The following is a 24,944-nucleotide window of genomic DNA, read 5'->3' on the forward strand; positions in this document are numbered from 1 at the left end:
AATAAAAATAATGTGGTTGCATAATGGCGCACACACTCTTATGACTGGGGATGTAGCTGTGTTCAGAATTAAGCAATCGCATTCAAACTCATGTTAAATTGGAGTCAGTACACACCTGCCATCATTTAAGTGCCTCTGATTAACCCCAAATAAAGTTCAAGTAAAGTTCAGCTGTTCTAGTAGGTCTTTCCTGACATTTTCTTAGTCTCATCCTACAGCAAAAGCCATGGTCCGCAGAGAGCTTCCAAAGCAGAGAGAAGGGTACAAAAGAATTTCCAAGGCATTGGATATACCATGGAACACAGTGAAGACAGTCATCATCAAGTGGAGAAAATATGGCACAACAGTGACATTACCAAGAACTGGACTTCCCTCCAAAATTGATGAAAAGACGAGAAGAAAACTGGTCAGGGGGGCTGCCAAGATGCCTACAGCAACATTAAAGGAGCTGCAGGAATATCTGGCTGTGGGGTAAATGTGACAACAATCTCCCATATTCTTTATATGTCTGGGCTATGGGGTAGAGTCGATTGAAAAACAAATCGGTAAAATTCGAAAATCCCGAATACGAATCCCGAAATTGAATTGAATGAATCAACCAAATTTAACTAAACGAAATAACTAGATTAATGAATCAAAACAAAACGAACTAAACAATTTTTTTCGTCATGCACATACTGTACACACGATCAGAAAATTGTACAAAAAATACTGATTTCGGAGCAATCGTACGATAATCGGATCGTTATTACAGAGCTTTTTGAGAGCCGATCAGGACAGTTCATCCGATATTATTTGATCGGACATGCACAATTTTTTTTTTTTTCGGATGATGCCAGATCGTACGATTTTCATTTAATCGGTACAGTTGTCATTCAAAAATGCACTACAACACAATATATCACGTACGAGAATTTTCGTGACTTTAGCAAACGCTTCAGGTTCGATCTGAGATTAGCATGCAAGAAAAAAAACGGACGATCATTCATCCGATAATCTCATTGTGTCTACCAGGCACTATTATTTTAGAGGACATTTTCTATCACATTGGTTAATGTGTTGCACTATCCATTTAGCACTTTGCACTTTATGAATTATGTCACGGCATTATTTATTTATTTTTTGAATATCGTATTTTTTGTCATCACATGCTGGTAATTAGTTGAATAGCTATAGGTAGAAGTCTATTATTATTATATTTATATATGTATATATGTGTGTATATATATATATATATATATATATATATACACACACACACACACACACACACACACACACACACACACACATTTTTAGTCGTCTTCACATTATTCAAAATTTCCATACATTTATTCATAGCAAAATCTTTCCTCTGTACCACATAAACCCTCCCTCTTCTTGCTTCAGTTAGACTGTGCCGTAACCGGCGGCTCCCGCGTGGATGCACAGGAGTGAGGTCATCGCGACTCCGGCCAATCACAGCGCCGGAGCCTGCGATAGCCGTGAGTAACTCCGGGAGCGATGTCGGCCACAGGAGCGGTGAACGAGGACCTCTGTGGGGGCTTCGATCTCAGGTATGCTATGCATACTAGCTCATTATGCCTTTCTTTTGCAGTGCAAGGTTTTTTTTTTTTTTTAGGGTTTACAATCACTTTAGGTACCATCTTGATAAGCACTTATAGTTCATTTATCTTGTATTATTATCTATCGCTGTTCCTTCTGCCAATTTCAATATTTTTCCCTTTTCTTGTTCGCTCCATTTTATGCCAAGCTCCACTTCCCATCTTTCCAAAAAAGGCGGAACTACTGGCTCTAGCATTCCGCTAATAATCTTATAAATCTGGGAAGACAGTGCTTGGGCGCAATCTGCGAGCTAAGGATTTTTTTCTAATGGCAATACATTTTCGTTTGACCTTATTGGTTGAGGTAATGTCTCTATAAAGTGTGCTAATTGTCTATATCTCAGCTCATTTATCGATAGAATACGCCTCTTGTGTCTTAATTCCTGTATAGTGTAAATCACCCCTTCTTTCATTATTATATTACAGGATTTATATAGCGCCAACAGTTTGTGCAGCGCTTAACAAAATAAAGGCAGACATTACAGTTACAATACAATTTGGTACAAGAGGAATCAGAGGGCCCTGCTCATTAGAGCTTACAATCTAAAAAGGAAGGGTCAATTGATACAAAAGGTAATAGCTGTGGGGGATGAGCTGATGGAGAAAGTAAAACAGTGTTAGAAGCAGGATAAGCTTTTTTAACCACTTCAGTACAGGGCATTTTCACCGCCTTCCTGCCCAGGCCAATTTTCATTTTTCAGCGCTGTCGCAGTTTGAATGACAATTGCGCGGTCATGCAACACTTTACCCAAATGACAATTTTATAATTTTTCCCCACAAATAGAGATTTCTTTTGGTGATATTTGATCACCTCTGTATTTTTTATTTTTTGCGCTATAAACAAAAGAAGAGCGACAAGTTTGAAAAAAAAAAACACAATATTTTTTACTTTTTGCTATAATAAATATCCCAATTTTTATTTTTTATTTTTACATTTTTCCTCAGTTTAAGCCGATACGTATTCTTCTACATATTTTTGGTAAGAAAAATCGCAATAAGCGTATATTTATTGGTTTGCCCAAAAGCTATAGCGTCTACAAAATAGGGGCATATGGCATTTTTATTTATTTTTTTTACTAGTAATGGCGGCGATCTGCGATTTTTATCAAGACTGTGACATTGCGGCGGACAGATCGGACACTTTTGACACCATTTTGGGACCATTGGCATTTATACAGCGATCAGTGCTATACATATGCATTGATTACTATATAAATGTCACTGGCAGGGAAGGGGTTAACACTAGGGGGTGATCAAGGGGTTAACTGTGTGTCCTAGGGAGTGATTCTAACTGTAGGGGGTGGAGACTCACAAGGGGAGGAGACCGATTGGTGTTCCTCTGTACTGGGAATACACCATCGGTCTCCTCTCACCTGATAGGACGTGGATCTGTGTGTTTACACACACAGATCCACGGTCCTACTCGGTTAACGGCAATCGCGGGTGCCCGGCGGACATCGCTGCCGCCGGGCATGTGCATTGGGTCCCGAATGACGCGGCGGAGGCGCGTGCGCTCCCCACAGACAGCCGGGAAGCCCAGGATGTCATATGACGCCCGCCCAGGATGGGAGATCCCTCTTGCGGACGTCATATGACTATATGTGGGATGTGAAGTGGTTAACCACTTCCCGACTGGCGCACGCCGATGTACGTCAGCAGAATGGCATGGCTGGGCAAATGGGCGTACAGGTAAGTCCCATTGAATTTCCCGCCGTGCCATTGCGTGCACGCCACCAGCGGCGCACACGCATGCCAGGAGCTCCGTGAGTCGGGTCATGGGTCCCGCGGAATAGATCGTCGCCGGGATACCCGCGATCGCCTCGCGGAGAGGATGAACGGGGAGATGCTGATATAAACAGCATCTCCCCGTTCTGCCTAGTGACAGTGTCACTGATCTCTGCTCCCTGTCATAGGGAGCAGAAATCAGTGACGTGTCACACACAGCCCATCCCCCCTACAGTTAGAAAACACTCCCTAGTACTGACTTAACCCCTCCCCGCCCCCTAGTGGTTAACTTCTTCACTGCCAGTGTCATTTACACAGGAATCAGTGCATTTTTATAGCACTGATTGCTGTATAAATGACAATGGTCCCAAAAATGTGTGAAAAATGTCTGATGTGTTCGCCATAATGTCGCAGTCACAATAAAAATTGCTGATCGCCGCCTTTACTAGTAAAAAAAAAAGTTATAATTAAAAATGCCATAAAACTATCCCCTGTTTTGTAGACGCTATAACTTTTGCGCAAACCAATCAATAAAAGCTTATTGCGATTTTTTTTTTACCAAAAATATGTAGAAGAATACGTATCGGCCTAAACTGAGGAAAAAAAATGTTTCTTATTTTTTGGGGGATATTTATTATAGCAAAAAGTAAAAAATAATGAGTTTTTTTCAAAATTGTCGCTATTTTTTGTTTAAAAACCCGCAGAGGTGATCAAATACCACCAAAAGAAAGCTCTATTTGTGGGAAAAAAAGACGTCAATTTTGTTTGGGAGCCATGTCGCACGACCGCGCAATTGTCAGTTAAAGCGACGCAGTGCTGAAGCGCAAAAAACGCACTGGTCAGGAAGGGGGTAAAATCTTCAGGGGCTGAAGTGGTTAAAGAGAAGGGTTTTCAGGGATCGTCTAAAGATGGATAGATTAGGGGACAGTCGGACAGATTGGGGTAGGGAGTTCCAAAGGATGGGAGAAGCTCTGGAGAAATCCTGGAGGTGAGCATGGGAGGAGGTGACAAGGGAGCTAGAGAGCAGGAGGTCTTGGGAGGACCGAAGAGAGTGGCTTGGTTGGTATTTTGGGACTAGGTTAGTTATGTGGCTGGGGGCAGAGTTATGGATTGCTTTGTAAATTATTGTTGGTACTTTGAATTTTATTCATTGGGTGGGTGGAAGCCAGTGGAGGGATTGGCAGAGAGGGGTGGAGGTCACTGAATTTTTGGTAAGGTGGATGAGTCTTGCAGCGGCATTCATTATGGACTGAAGGGGGATAGTCTATGTAAAGGTAGTCCAATGAGGAGGGAATTGCAGTAGTCGAGGCGAGAGATAACCAGGGAGTGAATTAGAAGCTTGGTGGTGTCATTGGTTAAACAGGGGCGTATTCTGGAATGATTTGAACAGGGATTGTATGTGGGCCTGAAAGGACTGTTCAGAGTCTAAGGTTACCCCTAACACCCTGGCATGTGAGGACGGACTGATAGATGTGCCATTAATCTTGACAAAGAAGTCAGGGGAAGGAGCACGGGGGGGGAGGAAATATTAAGAGCTCAGTTTTAGATAGATTCAGTTTGAGGAAGTGGTTTGACATCCAGGCTGATATGTCTGTTAGTAAATCAGTGATGCGTAAGGAGCTTGATGGGGTGAGCTGAGGGGCAGAGAGATAGATTTGGGTGTCATCAGCATATAAATGGTAGTGGAAGCCATGGGAGGCTATCAGCTGACCCAGGGAGGACGTGTAGATAGAGAATAGTAGAGGTCCAAGGACAGAACCTTGGGGGACCCCAACGGTAAGAGTAGTTGGAGAGGAGGAAGTGGAGTTGTAAGTGGCACTGAAGGTACGATGAGATAAGTAATGCCGTGTACACACGACTGGACTTTTCGACAGCAAAGGTCCAACGGAACGAATCCGCCGGACAATTCGATCGTGTGTGGGCTTCATCGGATCTTTGCTGTCGAAAAATCAGACGGACTTTAGAAATAGAACATGTTTCAAATCTTTCCGACGGACTCGAGTCCGGTCGAAAAATCCGCTCGTCGGTATGCTAGTCTGACGGACAAACAACGACGCTAGGGCAGCTATTGGCTACTGGCTATGAACTTCCCTATTCTAGTCCGGTCGTATGTCATCACGTTCGAATCCGTCGGACTTTGGTGTGATCGCGTGTAGGCAAGTCCGTTGCGTCGGAACTCCGTCGAAAATCCGTCAAAAAGTCCTTTGGAGTTCAGTCCGTCGAAAGTCCGGTCGTGTGTACATGGCATAAGTTTACCTTTTAGTCGTGCATTTTTCTTCTTAATCCAAACCCCAAATAATGTTTCACTCCCTGGTAGAAGTCTATTATAATAGCGCCCCCTTACACATTTTTTTTACTTATCATAGTATAGGTCACCTACACCGGTGTTTCACAACTCCAGTCCTCATAGGTGTGCGCAGCCCATTGCATTAGGGTGTGCACCACAAAGCTCAAACACACACTACTGATCACTCACTGTGTTCATTCAGAAAGGGAAGGGGTCAGTAAATTACATATTTACCGGCCCCTTCCTCCATTCACCCTAAAACATCCCCACAGCAACAGCTGCCAGGAGAGGAGAGGAGGGAAGCCAGCAGCGGTGCGGGAGGAAGTGGGGGGAGGCTAGGGCAGTAGGGGAATCTATGCTGCACAGAGTGATTAGGGTGTGCCTGGGCACACCTGGCACACCCTGTGCGCACGCCTATGCCAGTCCTCAAGGTGCCCCAACAGGTCATATTTTCAGGATTTCCCTCAGATGAAATGGCTGTGGTAATTACTAAGGCAGTGAAACTGATCAAATCCCCTGTGCAAAATGATCGAAAGCCTGAAAACAAGACCTGTTGGGGCGCCTTGAGGACTGGCGTTGAGAAACCATGACCTACACTTTTGGGGAGCAGCTTTTTCAATATTTTTTTAGGTCACAGTGTCGAAACCTATAGGTGCGAGGTACCTTTAAAAGAAAAATTACCTTGAGAAGTTGCATACTTTTAAAGGGCACAGAAACTGGTAAAAAGGTTGAGAAACACTGCGCCAAGCTCTAAAGAAAATTTCCTTTCGAAGTGAACAGCCTGCTTGCCTTTAGTGAATGAACTCTACCGATTTCAACATTTTGCAGAATTCTGACTTTCTCTCAGACTTCATTGCAACAAAAACTCTCTGGATCTCGCTCCTTTTCTTTCCTACTGCTTTTCTTTTTGTCTTTTCAGTACGGGATGATGCGAGACACTGAATCAGTAGGTATGATGTGCATGCAGGATAGCAGGGAGGGTGAGAGCTGTGCTAAGTGAGATGGGGAGGGAGGGGACTGGCTGCCTAGCTAGTGAGCAGTGAAGTCTTAGTACACAGTTCTCCTCTACACAGCAGAGAGGCATGCAGGACTCGCGCTGCTCTCCCTGGAATTTGGATGTTAGAGGCTCAGCCACTATTGGAGGATTCTGTTGCAGGATAGAGGGAAGCTCGCCGGCATCCCTGGTCCAACCCCGTTCTGCGGGAGGCAAAATCCTAGTGCAGCTGGATATATAAGATGTAGGATGCTTCCCATTTCAAGAATCAAGCGGCAGCCTTTTCTCTGGCCGGTGAACACTGAACCAGCTCCTTGGATGTGCATGATCCCAGATACACCTGGCGTCTTCCGGATAGGTGCCGTACCCCCTCCGTTTATCCTGTCTTGCCCCCACCCATCACCTTTGCTGCAGGGGGTGCCTGCCTGGCAGGTCCCTTGCGACCCCTTCCTACCTTTGATGTCGGTGCCCACTGCACCAGAGCCGGCTGTGCACCAGTTCCCGTTGGCAAATGGGCAGGTAAACCCTTTCCGTCTTCATGTGCATGCTTTGCAGGCAAAACATTGAACAGAAAAACATAAAGCATAAAATATAAAACCACATTAAAATAAATTATAAGTGGTGCCATGGGGAATATTTAAAAAAAAAAATAATGTAACTTTTTGCTTGCATTCAAATGATGGTAAAATTAGGGTGGCTTGCTCCTCATAAAGATAGAAACTCTAGGCTGATTCTCTTCTATTTGATCTTAAATAATTTGCAATGAGCTGCAAGGATGATGCATGAAAAGGTATTTCTAAGATTTAAGAGTATCATTCATAGTACCATTGCAAGTTGAGATTAGTATCAATATTTTAAAAAAATATATCATTTGTCGTTCTGTCGGTCCACTGGTGCACACACACATATGAGATGCGTTTGGCACGCGTCTGCGTTCAATGACTATGGGGGAATGACAAAGAGAGGGGGAGGAGGGACAAAAGTTGGGACTTTAAATGAAGCTTGTGGCTGCAAATAAGGAGAATGCTTGTAAAGAAATTTATAAAAATAAATAAAAATATATATTGATATTTATTAACTGATAAACTTATTAACATGGGTAAAAAGTTAATGCACCATGATAGTAACTAGCACGGTGCAATTTGATAAGTACAGTTGATACTAAGAGGTACAATATTGTGTAAATACAAGAATAGTAAGCAATGATACATGACTGAATTGATTAACTTGTCATATAAAGTCCCAACACAATAAAAGTATATATTTTTATTGACTAAGATAAAGGCTTTGCTATTTATGACCTTAACTTATCGGAAAACCTTGTGTATATTGAGCACCGTTTTGGGTCACTTGCCATAGGACATTGGTTTTTTTTTTTTGCCAGTTCTCTCTGCCTTCAGGCAGCCAATCGGTTTAAAGGTTTTTTTTTTTTTTTTTTTTTTTTTTTTTAAAGGTGACTGAATGTATGAAGCAACCAAACTTCACCATAGGGTGTAAAAGTGTTTAGTGAATCATCACTTTACTGCAATTTGAAACTCTCTACTGTTGTAATATAGTCCTTAATTTATTTATTTTTATCAGTAAACATTTTTTATTGCAAGAGAAAAGATAACAACAGTTGTACAATTGTATAAGGGCCAGTTCACACCACATGCAGTGCAGTGCGTTTTTTTTCTTCTGCATCAAAAACGCATGGAAAGTAGGTTATATGGTTTTCAATGACATAGTTCACACCAGTGCTTGCAGTTCCAGTTCCAGAAAAAAAAAGTAGAACATGCTGCATTTTTCTCTGCACTGTACTGGAACGCTGTAAAAATGCATCAAAAACGCACTGGAACGCACCTAAATGCACCAAAAAACGCACTGGAACGCACCTAAATGCACCAAAAAACGCACTGGAATGCACCTAAAGGCACCAAAAACACACTGGAACCCCACATGTTCTTATTTAAGGTTAAGAAAAATGAGGGGGAAAACAATGCACTGGACTACATCAAAACACACCAAAAACGCATCAAAAATGCACTGGAGTGCATCTGGAACGCATCAAAAACACACATACAGAAAAGCATCTGGAACGCATCTGGACTGCATTTCTATGGTGTGAACTGGCCCTAAGAATAATGACATTTGTACAAATACTTAATTGCGATATAAGCTTAATAATGAGTGCATAAACTTGCCAAAGTAATTTGTTAGGCAATAACCAATGTAATGTATAGTTCTTAATTTATTAAGGCAAAGCACAGTGTGCTGCATATCATTTTCTCATTTAATTAATCCCATTACCTTGTTCATTGTAGCTATATTTATGATATAATATGATTTTCATTTTTCCCATAATTTATACTTATTTAAGTATATTATAATTTATATATATATATATATATATAATTACTTAAACCGCTATTCTTTCTATCGTCCACTGGCTGCTATTTAAAAGTAACATGGACCCAATGTAATATATTGCTGTGTCCCAGCCCTTAGATGTTGTAGTAAGGTTAAGAACTTCCCATTGATCCTGCTATAAATGCAGTGTCCTTGTGAGTTACTATGCACCGCACCGTCAATAAGGTGTTATCAGCTCTCACCAGTTCTCCTCTGTAAAACTATAAAACACCTCCTCCTGATGTAAAGGAGATGAGGAGAGGGGGAAATGTTTGCTGTACAAGTCAGAAGAGCAGTCATGAGAGACAATGCTGTTCTTTCCAGTGAGTGAGCGTTGTCACCCGAGGACATGAAGTGTGTTACTATTAGGATCTCTGGGTAAAAACAATGAAGAAATGAAAACAAATGCAGCCACCACATCTTAGGACTATCAGCTGCTTTACTTTACATTTTTGATCTTAGGTCTAGATACGCTTTGATAAAATATGAAGCCTTCCTGCTTAATATCTGTTTGCATTTGAAACATACATTTTAGAGAAATAACTGTATGCTGCAATTCTCTGCATTCTTTTTTTTTTTTTTGGTGCTCTCAAATATTTAAAGGAAACCTCTATTGAGAAAAAAGAGGGTTGACATTGCATATTCAAAGTTCTGGGTTCCTTGTTGGCGTGTTTGTTCCGGGTCAGTGACTCAGAAAGTATTAGAAGCCGTTGGATCAGCATGACAGCCAGATTGCCCGCCTGCTTTGCAGCCCCATGTATTTTTGTTGGTACATGTTTCTTCTAACTGCTTTGGTTAACTGCTTATAGAAAGGGGTGTTATACTGGAAAGGTACCACTAGGGGTTCCCATTGCCAAATAATCCTTTTGTACATTTAACACAAGTTATCGTCACGTAAACAAATTATTATTATTATTATTATACAGGATTTATATAGCGCCAACAATCTGAGTAGCGCTTTACAAAGTAAAGGAGACAGTACACTTACAATACAATATGATAAGAGGGATAAGAGGGCTACAGCTTTTTTTTGTTTCCTCTAACAACATACTTATTGGGGATGAAAGCTGCAGAAGATACAAGATTATTTCAATCTGCTTTTAAGCTAAACCCATGATTCTCTTGATTTGCAAAGTCTAATTCTTCCATTATTTTTACATATTTTAAAGGTAATATTTTCATGAAAATTACTTAATACAGATCCATGGTCACTTAAACAAAGGCTCCTATAATAATTGTGAACCCCACTTTAGTTTTTCCCAGAAGGTTTCAGCTTTGAAAAATCTGCTGCCTGAATACATGCTGCATTATACACTTTTGGAACCCAAGTCACCAAAGACATTTAATGATGCTTCAGTTTTGTGTGGATGTCAGCGGGTCACTTCAGCACTGAAATGTCTTCATCTGGGTTTACAGCCCCATCCACTTGGCATTGGCACTGTCAAAGGGTCCCACTTTGTTGGTGGGAGTTTGCATTCATTTACTTGTATTGTGAATGAAACAGGGAGACTCAGATTCATCCTGCTGCAGCAGGAGAAATAAGACTGTATGTCAAAGCTGAGAAGTCTGGAAGATGGAGATTGCCACTGTCCACAAAATAATTGAAAGGGAAGTCTATCCAAAATTGGCATTTCAGTTATATGTAAAGCCAGGTTGGTTTAGTCAGTCTCTGACTGATTATATGTCATGGATTTGAATAAGCGGACTCTCCCTGCCATCATTTCTGACTTCCTTCCCATTTACCTGGGAATTTGTGGTGTGCTCACATTTTCTACTATATATATATATATATATAAGAAAAATTTGGGTGGGTTACTTCAAATGTTCCTCCGGTTCTCAATGTAGAGATCAGTGTGAAGGTGGACTCCAAATATTCCACCAATATCCAATAGAAAGTGTCCCGTCATTTTATCTATCTATCTATCTATCTATCTATCTATCTATCTATCTATCTATCTATCTATCTATCTATCTATCTATCTATCTATCTATCTATCTATCTATCTATCTATCTATCTATCATCACTAGCATCCCCAAGAGTTATTAGAGACTTTGTTGGTTATAGGAAATTGTGTGATGGTTTAACTTTCCAGCAATTACTCACAAATGACAAATTAGCAGATAAATCATTAGTTAGATAGATATATATTAGGGCTGTTACTGATTAAAATTTTTGTGTTCGATTAATCAATTTTTTTTTTTCGATTAATCGACCAATTTCGATCAATTATAACGCACATACAGATCCAACTACTTTTAGCTGATCTTCTTGCATTGCAACTCTGCATTAGTCAATGGTAAATGTGGTATACACTATATACAATCACCCGACACTAGTTTGTTTCCGCAATCCATGACTTAACTTCACAGTTCACACAAATACACTTTAAATTCAAACTGTAGCACTGACGTAAGTCATTTTTTTTTCCACCGTAGCGCGACAATCCCTCCACCTCGGGTCTAACTAATCACTCTCACCTTATGGCATGGACCCCTGTGCAAACAGGTGGTCATGCAAGCGGGTATCAAAAGGGTTAATACGGACCATAAACTTCTCTCGCGTCTCCTTAGATCTCAGCAAGGACGCCAGGTCATGGGTAGAAAGAAAAGATCTAAGTGCTCACCGCTTAAGTATAAGATTTAAATTTTGTTTTCGACACAAACTACTCACATAAAGATGATAAAAACACAGCATGTAAAGCCGACAATCGTGTTAGTTCCGTAGGGCAGCAGCGGGTGACGTCATGCGTAGCTCCTCCCCAATACGCGCTACGTTCAATCAGAGCTTCCACGTCACCGGACTCCTCCTCCCTTCCCCAAGTGCCTCCGTCTGCTAACGAAGGGAAGGGGGGAGGAGTCCAGTGACGTCAATGTCCGTGAAGTCACCAGATCTCGGACGGAACTCCCTGAAGACCCAGAAGCCGGTGGAGAGGTGAGTACCGATCAAAAGAATTTTGATCGATCAAAAAAATTAATCGATTAATCGAGGAATTAATCTTTAATTTCCACAGCCCTAATATATATATATATATATATATATATATATATATATATATATATATATATATATATATAATTACATACATATAAATGTTTTTTGTGTGTTGTTAAAAAGACAACGCTGGGGATATTACAAATAATGCTAAAAAAGTATTTTATCGGGCACATTACTTGTACTGTACAGTTCAGATGCAGACCTAAGGAACAAAATAAACTGTGTTGTGCTGCCTCAATGTCTTACAAAAATGATCCTATCCCTTTAGGATCCAATTATCATGCCATAAATAGTGCTCACAAAAACATTAATATTTCATATGTGAGTCAAATATTTAAAACAGAAAATCCAACAGATGTAATCAAGTCCCAGAGTTGAATAAATAATTACACAAAATAATGTCCCATAGATGTGCAATCATGTAGGTCTTCTGTGCTGTAATAGTAAATCCAGTGTGCTTCCACCAAAAAACGTAACATGACCTCTTACCGGACTCCTAGACCCCAACATCATGGAGGTCTAAGCAAGCTCAACATTCCTCAACCACCTCCAGATGAACAAATGCAACCTTCTATGCACTCAGCGCTCCCCCAAACAATGGTTTCCAGTACCAACAGAATCAGCAGCACTCAGTAAAGAAAACACATGTAAACGTCATAGTGTAGTAAACTTTGTGTCTCCTTTATTTTAAAAGCAAGGTAAAACTATTTACAAGACGGTGTGGTATACAGGTTTCAAACAAACCACCATTCCGCTCGCTCCGCTGTGATGGCGTGCCCACTAGACTACACTGCAAATGCAGACCTGTCACATCTGGTTAAAGGAGCAATTTACACACCTACCTTTTCCGCTTAATGACAATGTTACACATTCCTTCAAGGGCCCTTTCACATGGGCATTGTCAGTATGATAAAGCTGTCAAGTTGAGGCTTACTTTTAATGCATGTCAGTTATCTGTCAAAACCCAGAAATGGCGCCCAGATTGTCCAATACACATTATCGCATTGAGGTGTGGCAAAAAAGTAGGGCATGTCATGTTCAGCAGGCGATACTTTTTACCAACACGGTGCAAAGAAGTGTCAGGAGCATGTGCGCTCCTGCTCCATCATAGCTGCTGGTTCCAGCATCTTGGTTTTGGCTATGGCTTTGGCTATTTCTCCTAGTTTGTCTTTCCACCTGCAAGGTGATAAATGAGGTCATTCTCTGGGTGGCGACCAAACCTGTTATAAGCCAGTGAAGCATGCAGTCTCATGCTTGTGATAGAGTGTTATAATGTGTGCATTACCAGCATTCTCCCCGTCTGTCTGCCCTGCTCTGCTAGATTGGATTTCCCTGTGTATGACCTTGGATCAGATAATGACTATTCTTTGAACTCTCCCTGCCTTTTACCTGGACTGTTATTGAACCACTCTGCCTGTGTACCAAACCACAAGTACGTGTTTGCTTTGCTCAGTTCACGCATGCCCTGTCGTGGTAGCCAGGCACTATAGCAGTGTGTATAAGTCCTGGGGGCAACCAAGTACCGGTAGGCCTGCTTACCTTATGGGAAAGGGGGCTGCTATAGAAGAAGAACACAGTAGCCAGCTATAGTCTCTGACCACCTGCGTTTGGGGTAAGCGTGAAAGAAGTGAGTAGAGCTGTGGCGCAACCCGCTACAACCAGATCTAATGAATTTGGTTATGGCATACTGAATGAATGAACAATGAAATCGCTCTTTAAATAATCATGTGGGAGGCAGCATATAACCTCTGGTTTGCCTACTAACCATGGGCCAGCCACTGCTGACATAGCAATCTCTCACAGACAGCTCAATGAAAAGTTAAATTCTGATTGGTCATTGCACATATTCACTAACTTTTTTCTCCCATATTGATTTGGTTACATTTATAAAGTGGCAAATCTGGCCAAAGACAAGGCTGGGTTGGTATGAAAGTACTTATAATAGTACAGTTATCCACTTATGTTAGGATCCTCCATTTGAACATTAGAGATGAGCAAAATTGAAATTGTTTCATTTTCTCAAAATTTCAGCACAATTGGGACATTTAGTTGAACCTTCATTTTGACATGGTGCATTGAAGTTTAGGGGGAAGGTGACATTAAGCCTTTCTCACCCAACCAGGGGTCTCTTATAACAGTTAAGAACATCTGGGGGGTTAGAAGGATCAGTAGTCACAGTGGTCACATGATCCAGAGGCCACTCCAGCTGGCTACCGACCTTTAGCCCAGACCTAGAACTGTCTTCGACAGCTTGGTCCTTGCACTGGGAGCAAGGACAGTGAGTGTGCTCTCAGCACATAAACATCAGCCACCCAGCAATGCATATGTGTGGCATACGGGCATTAAAGCCCAACTTTTTTCTCTTGCATATACAGTATGTGTTGGGTAATCATTAAGGTGTTTTTGGAGATTTTCAAGGGTGAAATATGCTTTGAATGGCTTTTGAGGGGTTATACAAACTCCTTTCAGTTATCCTGGACTTGCTGTTACGCCAATTATCTACAATATGTAGCTTTTTTTTCAGTTAAAAAAATAAATAAAATAAAAGTAAGAGCAACGGTACACAAAACAGGGGAATAAAGACAAATACAAAGAACACTAAATTAAATAAACTAAATTATCCTAAGTTCACCCCCAACACAAAAGGGATAGATGTTTCCAGCAAATGTCTTGTAAGTAATGACTGGAATTGAGAGTTTGACAAAATCATCAATTTCAGAGCAAAAGTCAATTTTACCCAAATTATTCAGCTCATCCCTATTCAAGAGATTTCTTCAAATCACTACTGTGCTAATTTTATAAAATTCACAAATTCACTTATCATTTTTAAAGCATGCTGACCACTTTTTAGTTTGCTATACGGTAGCCAGTGAACTAGATATGAACAACAGAGAGACAAAATGTGGCAAGCCAGAATCTGATTACAACTTCTTAAAAAAATAGAATCCTAAGTCAGTGTGTCCTAAACTAATTCCCAAAAGGCTGGAGGATAAATAGATCTGCGGATTAAGAGGTTATGATGAGAATGCTGGGCTAATGGCTGATGTTTGATCAATGTGAGTTAAAAGCAGTTTTCTGAAATTTTCCAGAGTAATAAAGGAATTGACATTAAAAACCAGTGAAAATGCTCTAAAACTAAATGCATGGTCAGCTATTGTTGCTATCAAAGTGTAATAAATAGTGATATGCAACACATTTAAGGTTTTACTCTGTTTTGAGCCAATAGACAATGAGTGAATGTTCATCATGGCTTGCCTAGCCACTGTAAGAACCAATCTGATCTGATGTGCTCTCATCCGGCCATGTCATTGAGGATTCTATGGATGCTTTCTCCTTAGTTCCCTCTGCTCTTTCTTCTGGATCTTGCTGCTCTTTGGCTACCAATGCCAGAGTCCCCACTCATTCTGTTCCACACACTGCAGGCTCCTCTCTTGAGTGCACGTTCCTGTATCAGCACCCTCCTTAAAAAAACAGTTGTCCTGCCCAAGGGACAAAAAATAGGCCCAGGAATTTTAGACAGAGCAGCCAATTTTACCAGGGATCTGGGAAAGGTGGGGGGGGGGGGCTGTTATGAAAAGACTCCCACTGTCTATGCAGATCTCCAGATCCTCCCTGATGGGATGAAATCGTTGGTGGGGCAGGAGAGCCGGGAGAGGAGACACATACATGACCACATAGCGGGAGGTCGTACCTCCCTCTGTGCAGCTCGGACATGCGGTCCGGTGGTCCCAAACCAATGGGAAAATGCCCTGTGTGCCCTATGGCCAGTCCAGGCCTGGTCCTGCCCCCTACAAGGTCATGCCAAGGTATGCCTGCATGTCAGCTGACATCATCACCCATCGTGTTTGGACAAGTTTATTTTTTTAAGGACACTGTTGCATACCTGGTGGAGACTGAGCTGTAGATGGGTTTCTCTTGCACCTCTTGTCCAACATCTCTAGGAGTGGCGATAGGAGGTTTGAGGACACAGTGTGGCACTAGTGCCAGTGTACTGGGCTCTGCCAAATGTTGGTTGCAGGATACAGATCACTGTGGTCCACCCAACAACGACAAGAGGCCGAAACATGGTGATACTCGTTTAGAAGACAGGAGCAAAGCTAGGACACAAGCCATTGCTTGTCAACAGCCAGACAGCAAGGTACTGGAACGTAAGGCAGAGGCAGAGTCAGGATACAAGCCAAAATCATTTCACTGCTATGCAGTCTGGTACAGGAGAGCGTAAGGCAGAGGCAGAGTCAGGATACCATCCAAGGTCACAACAGGTAGACAGAGGTCACAACCAAAGACAGACTAAAGGCAAGCCAGGTCATGCATGGGAAGCCAAATGTAGCAAGTCAGAACACAGGGCAAGCAGCAACTAGCTGAAGACCACTCAGCAAACTGTTCATGTCACAATCCAGTTTAAATATGCCATTTGGCGCCAATGCCAGTGATGAACGTGCTTGTGTGCCTACACACACGCTGCTTAGCGTGCACTACAATGTTTGCTCGTGTATGCTAATACACAAAGCATGCAATAGTCTTCCAAAACCTACTGGACTTTTTTTTACAGGTATGTTGGCTGTTGTAGGCTTTGTTAGCTCAAGGGTGTGACACTTTTGGATTTTGGACTGACCTTGTAATCTCCGTACCATGACACCTTCTGTGTTATCTGACTACTTATTTGCTCCCTGTTTTGGTTTGGACATTCAGCTATGGTCAACTCCAGCAATGACTTGACACTCCTCTGGCACTGACTTCACCTAGTTGGCCTCTCAAGCTTTTGGCCATCCCAGGGGCCATGGCCTGAGACTGACAGCCTTACAAGTGTCATAAACCACCATCAGGGCTCTGGTGGAGAATAAGTACTCATTTAGACTGCATCTTGGCATGAGAATGGCTTTATCCTGGTAGTCTTTGACTACCTTTCATCCACCTGGTATTTTTCTACACTTTGTACTTCTTTTTATTCTGTACTTTTATTATGTTTTTGGAATTCCTCTTTTTAAAGCAGTAAGGGAACCTGTTGCTTGAGAACTTTGGATTGCCCTACCAAGAGTTAACACTTTTTTTCAGTTTTTTTTATCTTCAAGAAATAAGATTTTAGTCTGGATGTGGTAGGGAAATCATTAGAATGCATACCATTACCTGTGAGACATCATATTGTAAACAGCAGATTTTGTCTATATTGATCTCTTGTAGTTGTGTTTATCTCTGCTGCTACATCTCAAACCTTTTTTTTTTTTTTACATAAAAATGATAATGTATGATCTGCTATAACCCCATAGCAATCCATTTAGGTCCAGTTTACATCCATCAACTCAGTGAAAGATTTGTTTTGATTGGTTGCTGTGTCTTGCTATACTTTGTACATTACTATTGACCTTGCTGAATGAGCTGTGTACATACAGTATCTCACAAAAGTGAGTACACCCCTCACATTTTTGTAAATATTTTATTATATCTTTTTAGGTGACAACACTGAAGAAATGACAATTTGCTACAATATAAAGTAGTGAGTGTACAGCTTGTATAACAGTGTAAATTTGCTGTCCCCTCAAAATAACTCAATACACAGCCATTAATGTCTAAACCACTGGCAACAAAAGTGAGTACACCCCTAAGTGGAAATGTCCAAATTGGGCCCAAAGTGTCAATATTTTGTGAGGCCACTATTATTTTTCAGCACTGCCTTAACCCTCTTGGGCATGGAGTTCACTAGAGCTTCACAGATTGCCACTGGAGTCCTCTTCCACTCCTCCATGAAGACATCACGGAGCTGATTAATGTTAGAGACCTTGCGCACCTCCACCTTCTATTTGAGGATGCCCCACAGATGCTCAATAGGGTTTAGGTCTGGAGACATGCTTGGACAGGTTATCATGTTTACCCTCAGCTTCTTTAGCAAGGCAGTGGTTATCTTGGAGGTGTGTTTGGGGTCATTATCATGTTGGCATACTGCCCTGTGGCCCAGTCTCCGAAGGGAGGGGATCATGCTCTGCTTCAGTATATCACAGTACATGTTGGCATTCATGGTTCCCTCAATGAACTGTAGCTCCCCAGTGCCGGCAGCCCTCATACAGCCCCAGACCATGACACTCCCACCACCATGCTTGACTGTAGGCAAGACACACTTGTCTTTGTACTCCTCACCTGGTTGCCGCCACACACGCTTGACGACATCTGAACCAAATAAGTAAACATGATGATAGTAGTGGGGAATTCATTATGATAAAAGATGTATCGTAATGAATTTCCCACTACTATCATCATGTTTATATATTACCATGTTTTTTTGCTCTGGGTATACACACTGCAGGTCCAATACAACGTGTATCATGTTATTATTGTGTACATAATTTGTACTACTTGGATGATGATTATTGTGACCATTTTATATATATATATATATATATACATATATATATATATATATATATATATATATATATACATATATATATATATATACATATATATATATATATATATATATATATATATATATATATATATATATATATATATATATATACATATATATATATATATATACATATATATATATATATATATATATATATATATATATATATATATATATATATATATATATATATATATATATATATACTGTTTTATGTGTATGTATGCCCAGATGTAATAAACAATCATTACTATTATATAATCATTGGGTTGTTCATTTTAGTTATGTGCTTCATATAAAGTCCCATTTTCCCCCCTCCTTCTTTTAATGTATCGCTGACCTGTCTGGTGTGTTGCTCGGCCTTCATGATGCTGTTTGTTCACTAAGGTTCTCTAACAAACCTTTGAGGGCTTCACAGAACAGCTGTATTTATACTGAGATTAAATTACACACAGGTGGACTCTATTTACTAATTTGGTGACTTCTGAATGCAATTGGTTCCACTAGAGTTTAGTAAGGGGTATCAGAGTAAAGGGGGCTGAATACAAATCCACGCAACACTTTTCAGATATTTATTTGTAAAACATTTTAAAAACCATTTATCATTTTCCTTCCACTTCACAATTATGTGCCGCTTTGTGTTGATCTATCACATAAAATCCCAATAAAATACATTTACGTTTTTGGTTGTAACATGACAAAATGTGGAAAATTTCAAGGGTATGAATACTTTTTCAAGGCACTGTACATTTTAGAAGAGCAGCTCCGTGTTTAATAGTCCAGAATTATATTTTACTTGAAATTGCCATGAAAAATTCAGAACATTTTAGGGGTTATAAATATCCCCCCTTCTTCAGGGCTATGAACATAGAAAACCATGGATATAACCAATGTCTTATCTAAAGCTATATTATGCAAATATTCACCAATGAAAATAAGTATATAAAAAGAAGTTTAAACAAACAGAGAAAGACGACATTCAGGGCCCTAGATGGAATTGTATATGTAAAAGGAAGTCCTCGTAGGATTCAATGGAAAGGTGTTGGTCACAATAGAGACTGGCTGGTAAATGCAAAAAAAACCAAACGTTTATTTCCACAGCTACATACAGTTTATACAGCACATTCAGCGGCCTCACATGTTAGTGAGCGACATAGTTGGTTTGGGCCAACTTGGCCCAAACAAACTATGTAAAGTGTATCCAAAGATGGAGTTCTGCTTTAAAACGGTCAGTTTTAATTTTTAGTCTTTTTCCTTTGATTATTTTAGTTCATTAACTGTTTTCAATCTGTATAATCTAAGGTTATCCATGCATGACTTGAAACAATAGGATTTAAGTAATTAGCATAAATTAAATACTATTAATACCTCATGCTGTTCAATTGTATAAGAGTCCATGTACATCAGTTCCAATTTATGTGCATGTGACATACACAGATGATGCTCAAAACTAGTTTTATTTATTAGATCAAATGATTTTCATTTTTATTTGATAGACCAATTTATGATAATGCTAGTAGAATGTTCTTTTTGTCCCTCCCTTTATTTAAGCTGTTATGAGATTATGATTACCATAGCAATGTGAAGTGAGCTACAAGGATTAACATCATACATATGAAATTTATAAATATATAAGCGTGCGGTTTTGATGTTCCCGGGGCTCTCTTTGTTTTCGTGTCTTTCTTCTTTCATTTATTATTATTTTTTCTGCTTTTTTGCCATATTGCTGTTACTGTGATTTTTCTGCTTCTTTTTTACTTCTTTTTTGCCTCTTTCTTTTTGGTGAGCTTTTATAGGGTCTCTTTATCCACATATGGATCGATTAGGAACGATATCATGAAACTTTTCTTACAACTCTCCTGACATATACAGTATATCATGCCTCTGTACCATGTTGCTCTGTTGTCTGCAGATCCCCTGATATTCTGGGTTTAGTTGTGGCTTTGTATCATGTGACACTCTGTATATCCCGCAGATAGACTCTGTCCCTTCCACAGCCACGTCCTTTAGCATCTTGAGTCTATAACACTCCCCTTTGTAGTCTTACAGACTCTGCAAATGATGTAACTTCCATCACAGCTCTGAAGGTAGGTGGGATTGAATACATCCTAGTTAGCATTCAGTCCTGCTCAGTCACACCTACAAAAAAAGTCCAAACCTCCCAAGTCCTACCATATAGATCACAGGTTTATTTAAGAAGGGAACATCTTCATACACAGCCTGTTCTGAGAGCTAGCTGTGCTTCTGCTGGGGAGGATTGAATGGATCACAATTATGCCCCGTACACACGGTCGGATTTTCCGATGGAAAATGTGTGATAGGACCTTGTTGTCGAAAATTTGGACCATGTGTAGGCTCCAATACACATTTTCCATCGGATTTTCCGACACACAAAGTTTGAGAGCAGGATATAAAATTTTCCGACAACAAAATCCGTTGTCGGAATTTCCAATCGTGTGTACACAAATCCGACGGACAAAGTGCCACGCATGCTCAGAATAAATAAAGAGATGAAAGCTATTGGCTACTGTCCCGTTTATAGTCCTGACGTACGTGTTTTACGCCACCGCGTTCAGAATGATCGGATTTTCCGACAACTTTGTGTGACCGTGTGTATGCAAGACAAGTTTGAGCCAACATCCGTCGGAAAAAATTCTAGGATTTTGTTGTCGGAATGTCCGATCAATGTCCGACCGTGTGTACGGGGCATTAGAAGTCAATCCTGGCTGCTTAAATATGCCGACCAGAGAGTCCCACCCCGCAGATCCCACCCGAATGATTTTAGTAAATGGCTGCAATATAACAAAGAGTGAAAAATTTAAGGGGGTCCTAATATTTTCTGTCCCCACTGTATATGAATAGAGGAAACTTTTGTTTTTTTCTTTTGTTTTTATTAACGGTCTCGGTGTGACTGCGGTATCATTCCTTAGTCCATGTGTTTGTATGTACACACATCTCGTCCCATTCACAAAGCGCCGCGCCGCTCGCGCATACGCAGTAGGAAACTGGCAGTGAAGCCGCAAGGCTCCACTGCCTGTTTCCCTTAGTTAGGATGGCGGTGCCGGGACCCGAGAGCCGAGGGACGGGTCCGCAACGGGCGGCCAACACCGTGGGCACCCAGGACAGGTAAGTACTTATTTAAAATCAACAGCTACAGTGTTTGTAGCTGCTGACTTTTAAATTTTTTTTTTCACAGCCGGAATCCCGCTTTAAAAGGGCAGTAGGTCCCCCCTCAACCTGCCTACAAGCTGACAGCCTCTGGACAGGTAAGAGAGACATGGGTTATTTCCAGCAGCCCCTTCTGGGTTAAGCGCTACATCTCCATGACAGGAATAGGGGAGAAGTCTTCTAATGGGGGCTCTTATTCTGATGAGACTTAGAAGGGGATTACCCTCACTTTGAAAAGTTTGTTATTATTATTATTATACAGAATTTTTATAGCGCGGACAGTGTGCACAGCATTTTACAATATAAAGGGAGACAGTACAGTTACAATACAATAAAATACAACAGGGTTAGGAGGGCCCTGCTTGTAAGAGCTTACAATCTAATAGGATGGGGCAAGTGGTACAAAAGATTATACCAGGAGGACCTGGAAGGATGCTGATGGAAGTGATAAAAGTTCAGTAAGTTGGAGGCGTGATAGGCGTCTCTGAAGAGATGAGTTTTCAGGGATCGCCTAAAGGTTCACAAAGCAGGAAATAGCTAGACAGATTGATGTAGAGAATTCCAGAGGATGGGAGAGGTTCTGGAGAAGTCCTGGAAACCAGCATAGGAGAAAGAGACAAGGGAGCTTGAGAGCAGAAGGTCTTGAGAGGAGCGGTGGGGATGCTTTGGGTGATATTTGGAGACAAGATTGGTGATGCAGCTCAGGGCAGAGTTGTGAATGGCATTGCATGTTGTTAGTATTTTGAATTTAATTTGCTGGATAAATGGAACCCAGTAGAGGGATTGGCAGAGAGGGGTGGCAGGCACTGAGTGTTTGGTAAGGTAGATGAGTCTTGTAGCAGCATTTATGATAGACTGAAGAGAGGAGAGGTAGACCTATAAGAAGGGAGTCAAGATGAGAGATAAAGAGGGAGTGAATGAGTAACTTGGTTGTTTCATTAGCTAAAAAGGGGCAAATTTTAGAGATGTTACGGAGGTGAAATCTAAAAGCTTTTGACAGTGATTGAATTTGAGGCTGAAAGGATAGGTTTCATGTTAGTTTCTATTGGATCTTTTAGACAAGAATTGGAGAGAAATCCCACCAATGGTTTTCAGTTGAAAACAAAAACAGCAGGGGTTTTGATCTATCATAGTCAAAAAAAAAACTTTTGGCTTTAAATACAATTTAAGTTGTTGTCTGCATCCCTTTTGTGTAGATTTACAATGACAAAACAGGAAGTAAAGAACATTTTCTCTTAAAGCGGAACTTTGCACAGAACAACTTGATAAAAAATAATGTTCTTTAGCAAGGAACATACAGTCTACATGAATAATTATGCTACCAAAATTAGTGTGTGCTGTAAATTGCCTCCAGCATTGCTCCTGTTAATTCTTGCTGGAGGATGGCATTTTGCTGAAGCCCGGAGCTCCAGCTGTAAATCATAAAGCCAGTTTCAAAAAACAATTTGACTTGATTGTGTCCTCAACCAAACTGTCAAACCATCAAATGGCCAGTGTCATAACTGATCACATGTGCAGCACCATGGCAGTTGCAGATTAAACAGAAGCAGCTTCCTTGGCTGTAAAGGATAGGAGGGTTTAATACCGCTTTAAGGTTGTCAGCAGATTGGCCTCTACAAACTCAACAGTGCCTTAACCACTTCAGCCCCGGAGGATTTTACCCTCTTTAACTGACAATTGTGCGATCGTGCGACGTTGTACCCAAACAAACTTGACGTCCTTTTTTTCACACAAATAGAGCTTTCTTTTGGTGGTATTTGATCGTCTCTGCGGTTTTTATTTTTTGCGCTACAAACAAAAAAAGAGCGACAATTTTGAAAAAAAGCACAATATTTTTTTATTTTTTGCTATGATAAATATCCCCCAAAAATATATAAAAAAAACAAAATCACAATAAGTGTATATTGATTGGTTTGCGCAAAATTTATAGCGTCTACAAAATAGGGGGTAATTTTATGGCATTTTTATTTTTTTTTTATTAGTAATGACGGCAATCTGCGATTTTTATCGGGACTGCCACACATCGGACATTTTTGATGCTATTTTGGGACCATTGTCATTTATACAGCGATCAATGCTATTAAATGCATTGATTACTGTGTAAATGACACTGGCAGTGAAGGGGTTAACCACTAGGGGGGCAGTGAAGGGGTTTAGTGTGTCCTAGGGAGTGATTCTAACTGTGAGGGGGCTGGGCTTTACCACAGAGGACAGTGATCACTGATCTCGATGACATAGAGCTGTGATCTCTGTCCTGTCACTAGGCAGAATGGAGAAATGCTTTATTTACAAAAGCATCTCCCCGTTCTTCCTTGACACGATCGCGGGCACCCGGCCGACATCGAGTCCGCGGGACACACGGAGACCACGGCGGCCTAAAGAGCGCGTACCTGTACGCCCTTTTGCCTACCAGCATCATTCTGCCGATGTAAATCGGCATACGCTGGTCGGCAAGCGGTTAAAATGGAGAGCAACTGAGCATGTGCAGAGCAGGGGTAAAACAGTGTATTACTGGATTTTAAACAGTATAGACACTTATTTTTAATGTTTTACATAACTATACCCATAGGTGTGCACAGCCTATTGCATTAGGGTGTGCACCCCAAAGTTCAAACACACATGAATGCCACCTGCTGTCACAGAAAGGGGATGGTGGGAGACAGTTGATTGAGAGTATATTACGGTACATCCTAAATACGGGTGTAACGCGTTCCTAAAGTTGAACCTAGACTTTAATGTAATGGGGCATTTACACTGGTCGCTGGCACCCCAACCACCCACCTGGTGCTGCTCCTGGATAATACTAATGCACATGAGATGATTAGGGTGTGCCCAGGCACACCCGGCACACCCTGTGCACACGCCTATGACTATACCTGCAAAAGAGGCCGGCCTGAAATGATCTAGCAGGACTTAATTTTATGACTAAAGTTCAACTTTAAGTGATATATGGTTCTAACCCCTCCTCGCCCTGTCTAAGCCTAAAAAAGAATGTCTTGACTTGAGTTTCTCTTTAATATAAAGTCTCAATGTTTCCAAACTCTATGCAGTGCCATCAGTTATAATATTTATATCTCTGCTTTGCACCCTTATAATCTGTCTCTCTCTTTCATCTCTGTCTCTTCTTTCTCTGCCTCTCTCATCTCATCTCTCTTTCATCTCTTTTGTAATGGTTATAACATTTATATTAGGTTTAGGAGAGCAAGTGAGATGCTGTCATTGCATACAACATAAACAAATGATTAAAGGGAATGTACAGCGTTTGGGTGTATATTCTCATTATTTATTTATTAGAGTCAGGACAAAAAAAAATGAATTTGATTTCCTTGTTAGTGGGGCAAATGAAATACCGTGTGTTACAAATTCAGTTTTCATA

At 40.8% G+C, this 24,944-nt stretch overlaps 1 protein-coding gene across 2 annotated transcripts in view; it reads left to right on the top strand.

The window, feature by feature from the left end:
* The first annotated feature begins 6,640 nt into the window (after positions 1 to 6,640).
* Positions 6,641 to 24,944, top strand: part of TCERG1L (transcription elongation regulator 1 like) — a 325,277-nt gene continuing 306,973 nt past the window's right edge. The window contains exon 1 of one of the 2 annotated variants that reach the window (XM_073595691.1): positions 6,641 to 7,129. In XM_073595691.1, the coding sequence (XP_073451792.1) occupies positions 6,860 to 7,129 (270 nt within the window). In that variant the 5' untranslated portion in view covers positions 6,641 to 6,859. The remainder of the gene's footprint in view (positions 7,130 to 24,944) is intronic. The other variant, XM_073595690.1, reaches the window with a different exon arrangement.

Source organism: Aquarana catesbeiana, linkage group LG08 (assembly GCF_042186555.1).
Source record: "Aquarana catesbeiana isolate 2022-GZ linkage group LG08, ASM4218655v1, whole genome shotgun sequence".
Classification (NCBI taxonomy): domain Eukaryota; kingdom Metazoa; phylum Chordata; class Amphibia; order Anura; family Ranidae; genus Aquarana; species Aquarana catesbeiana.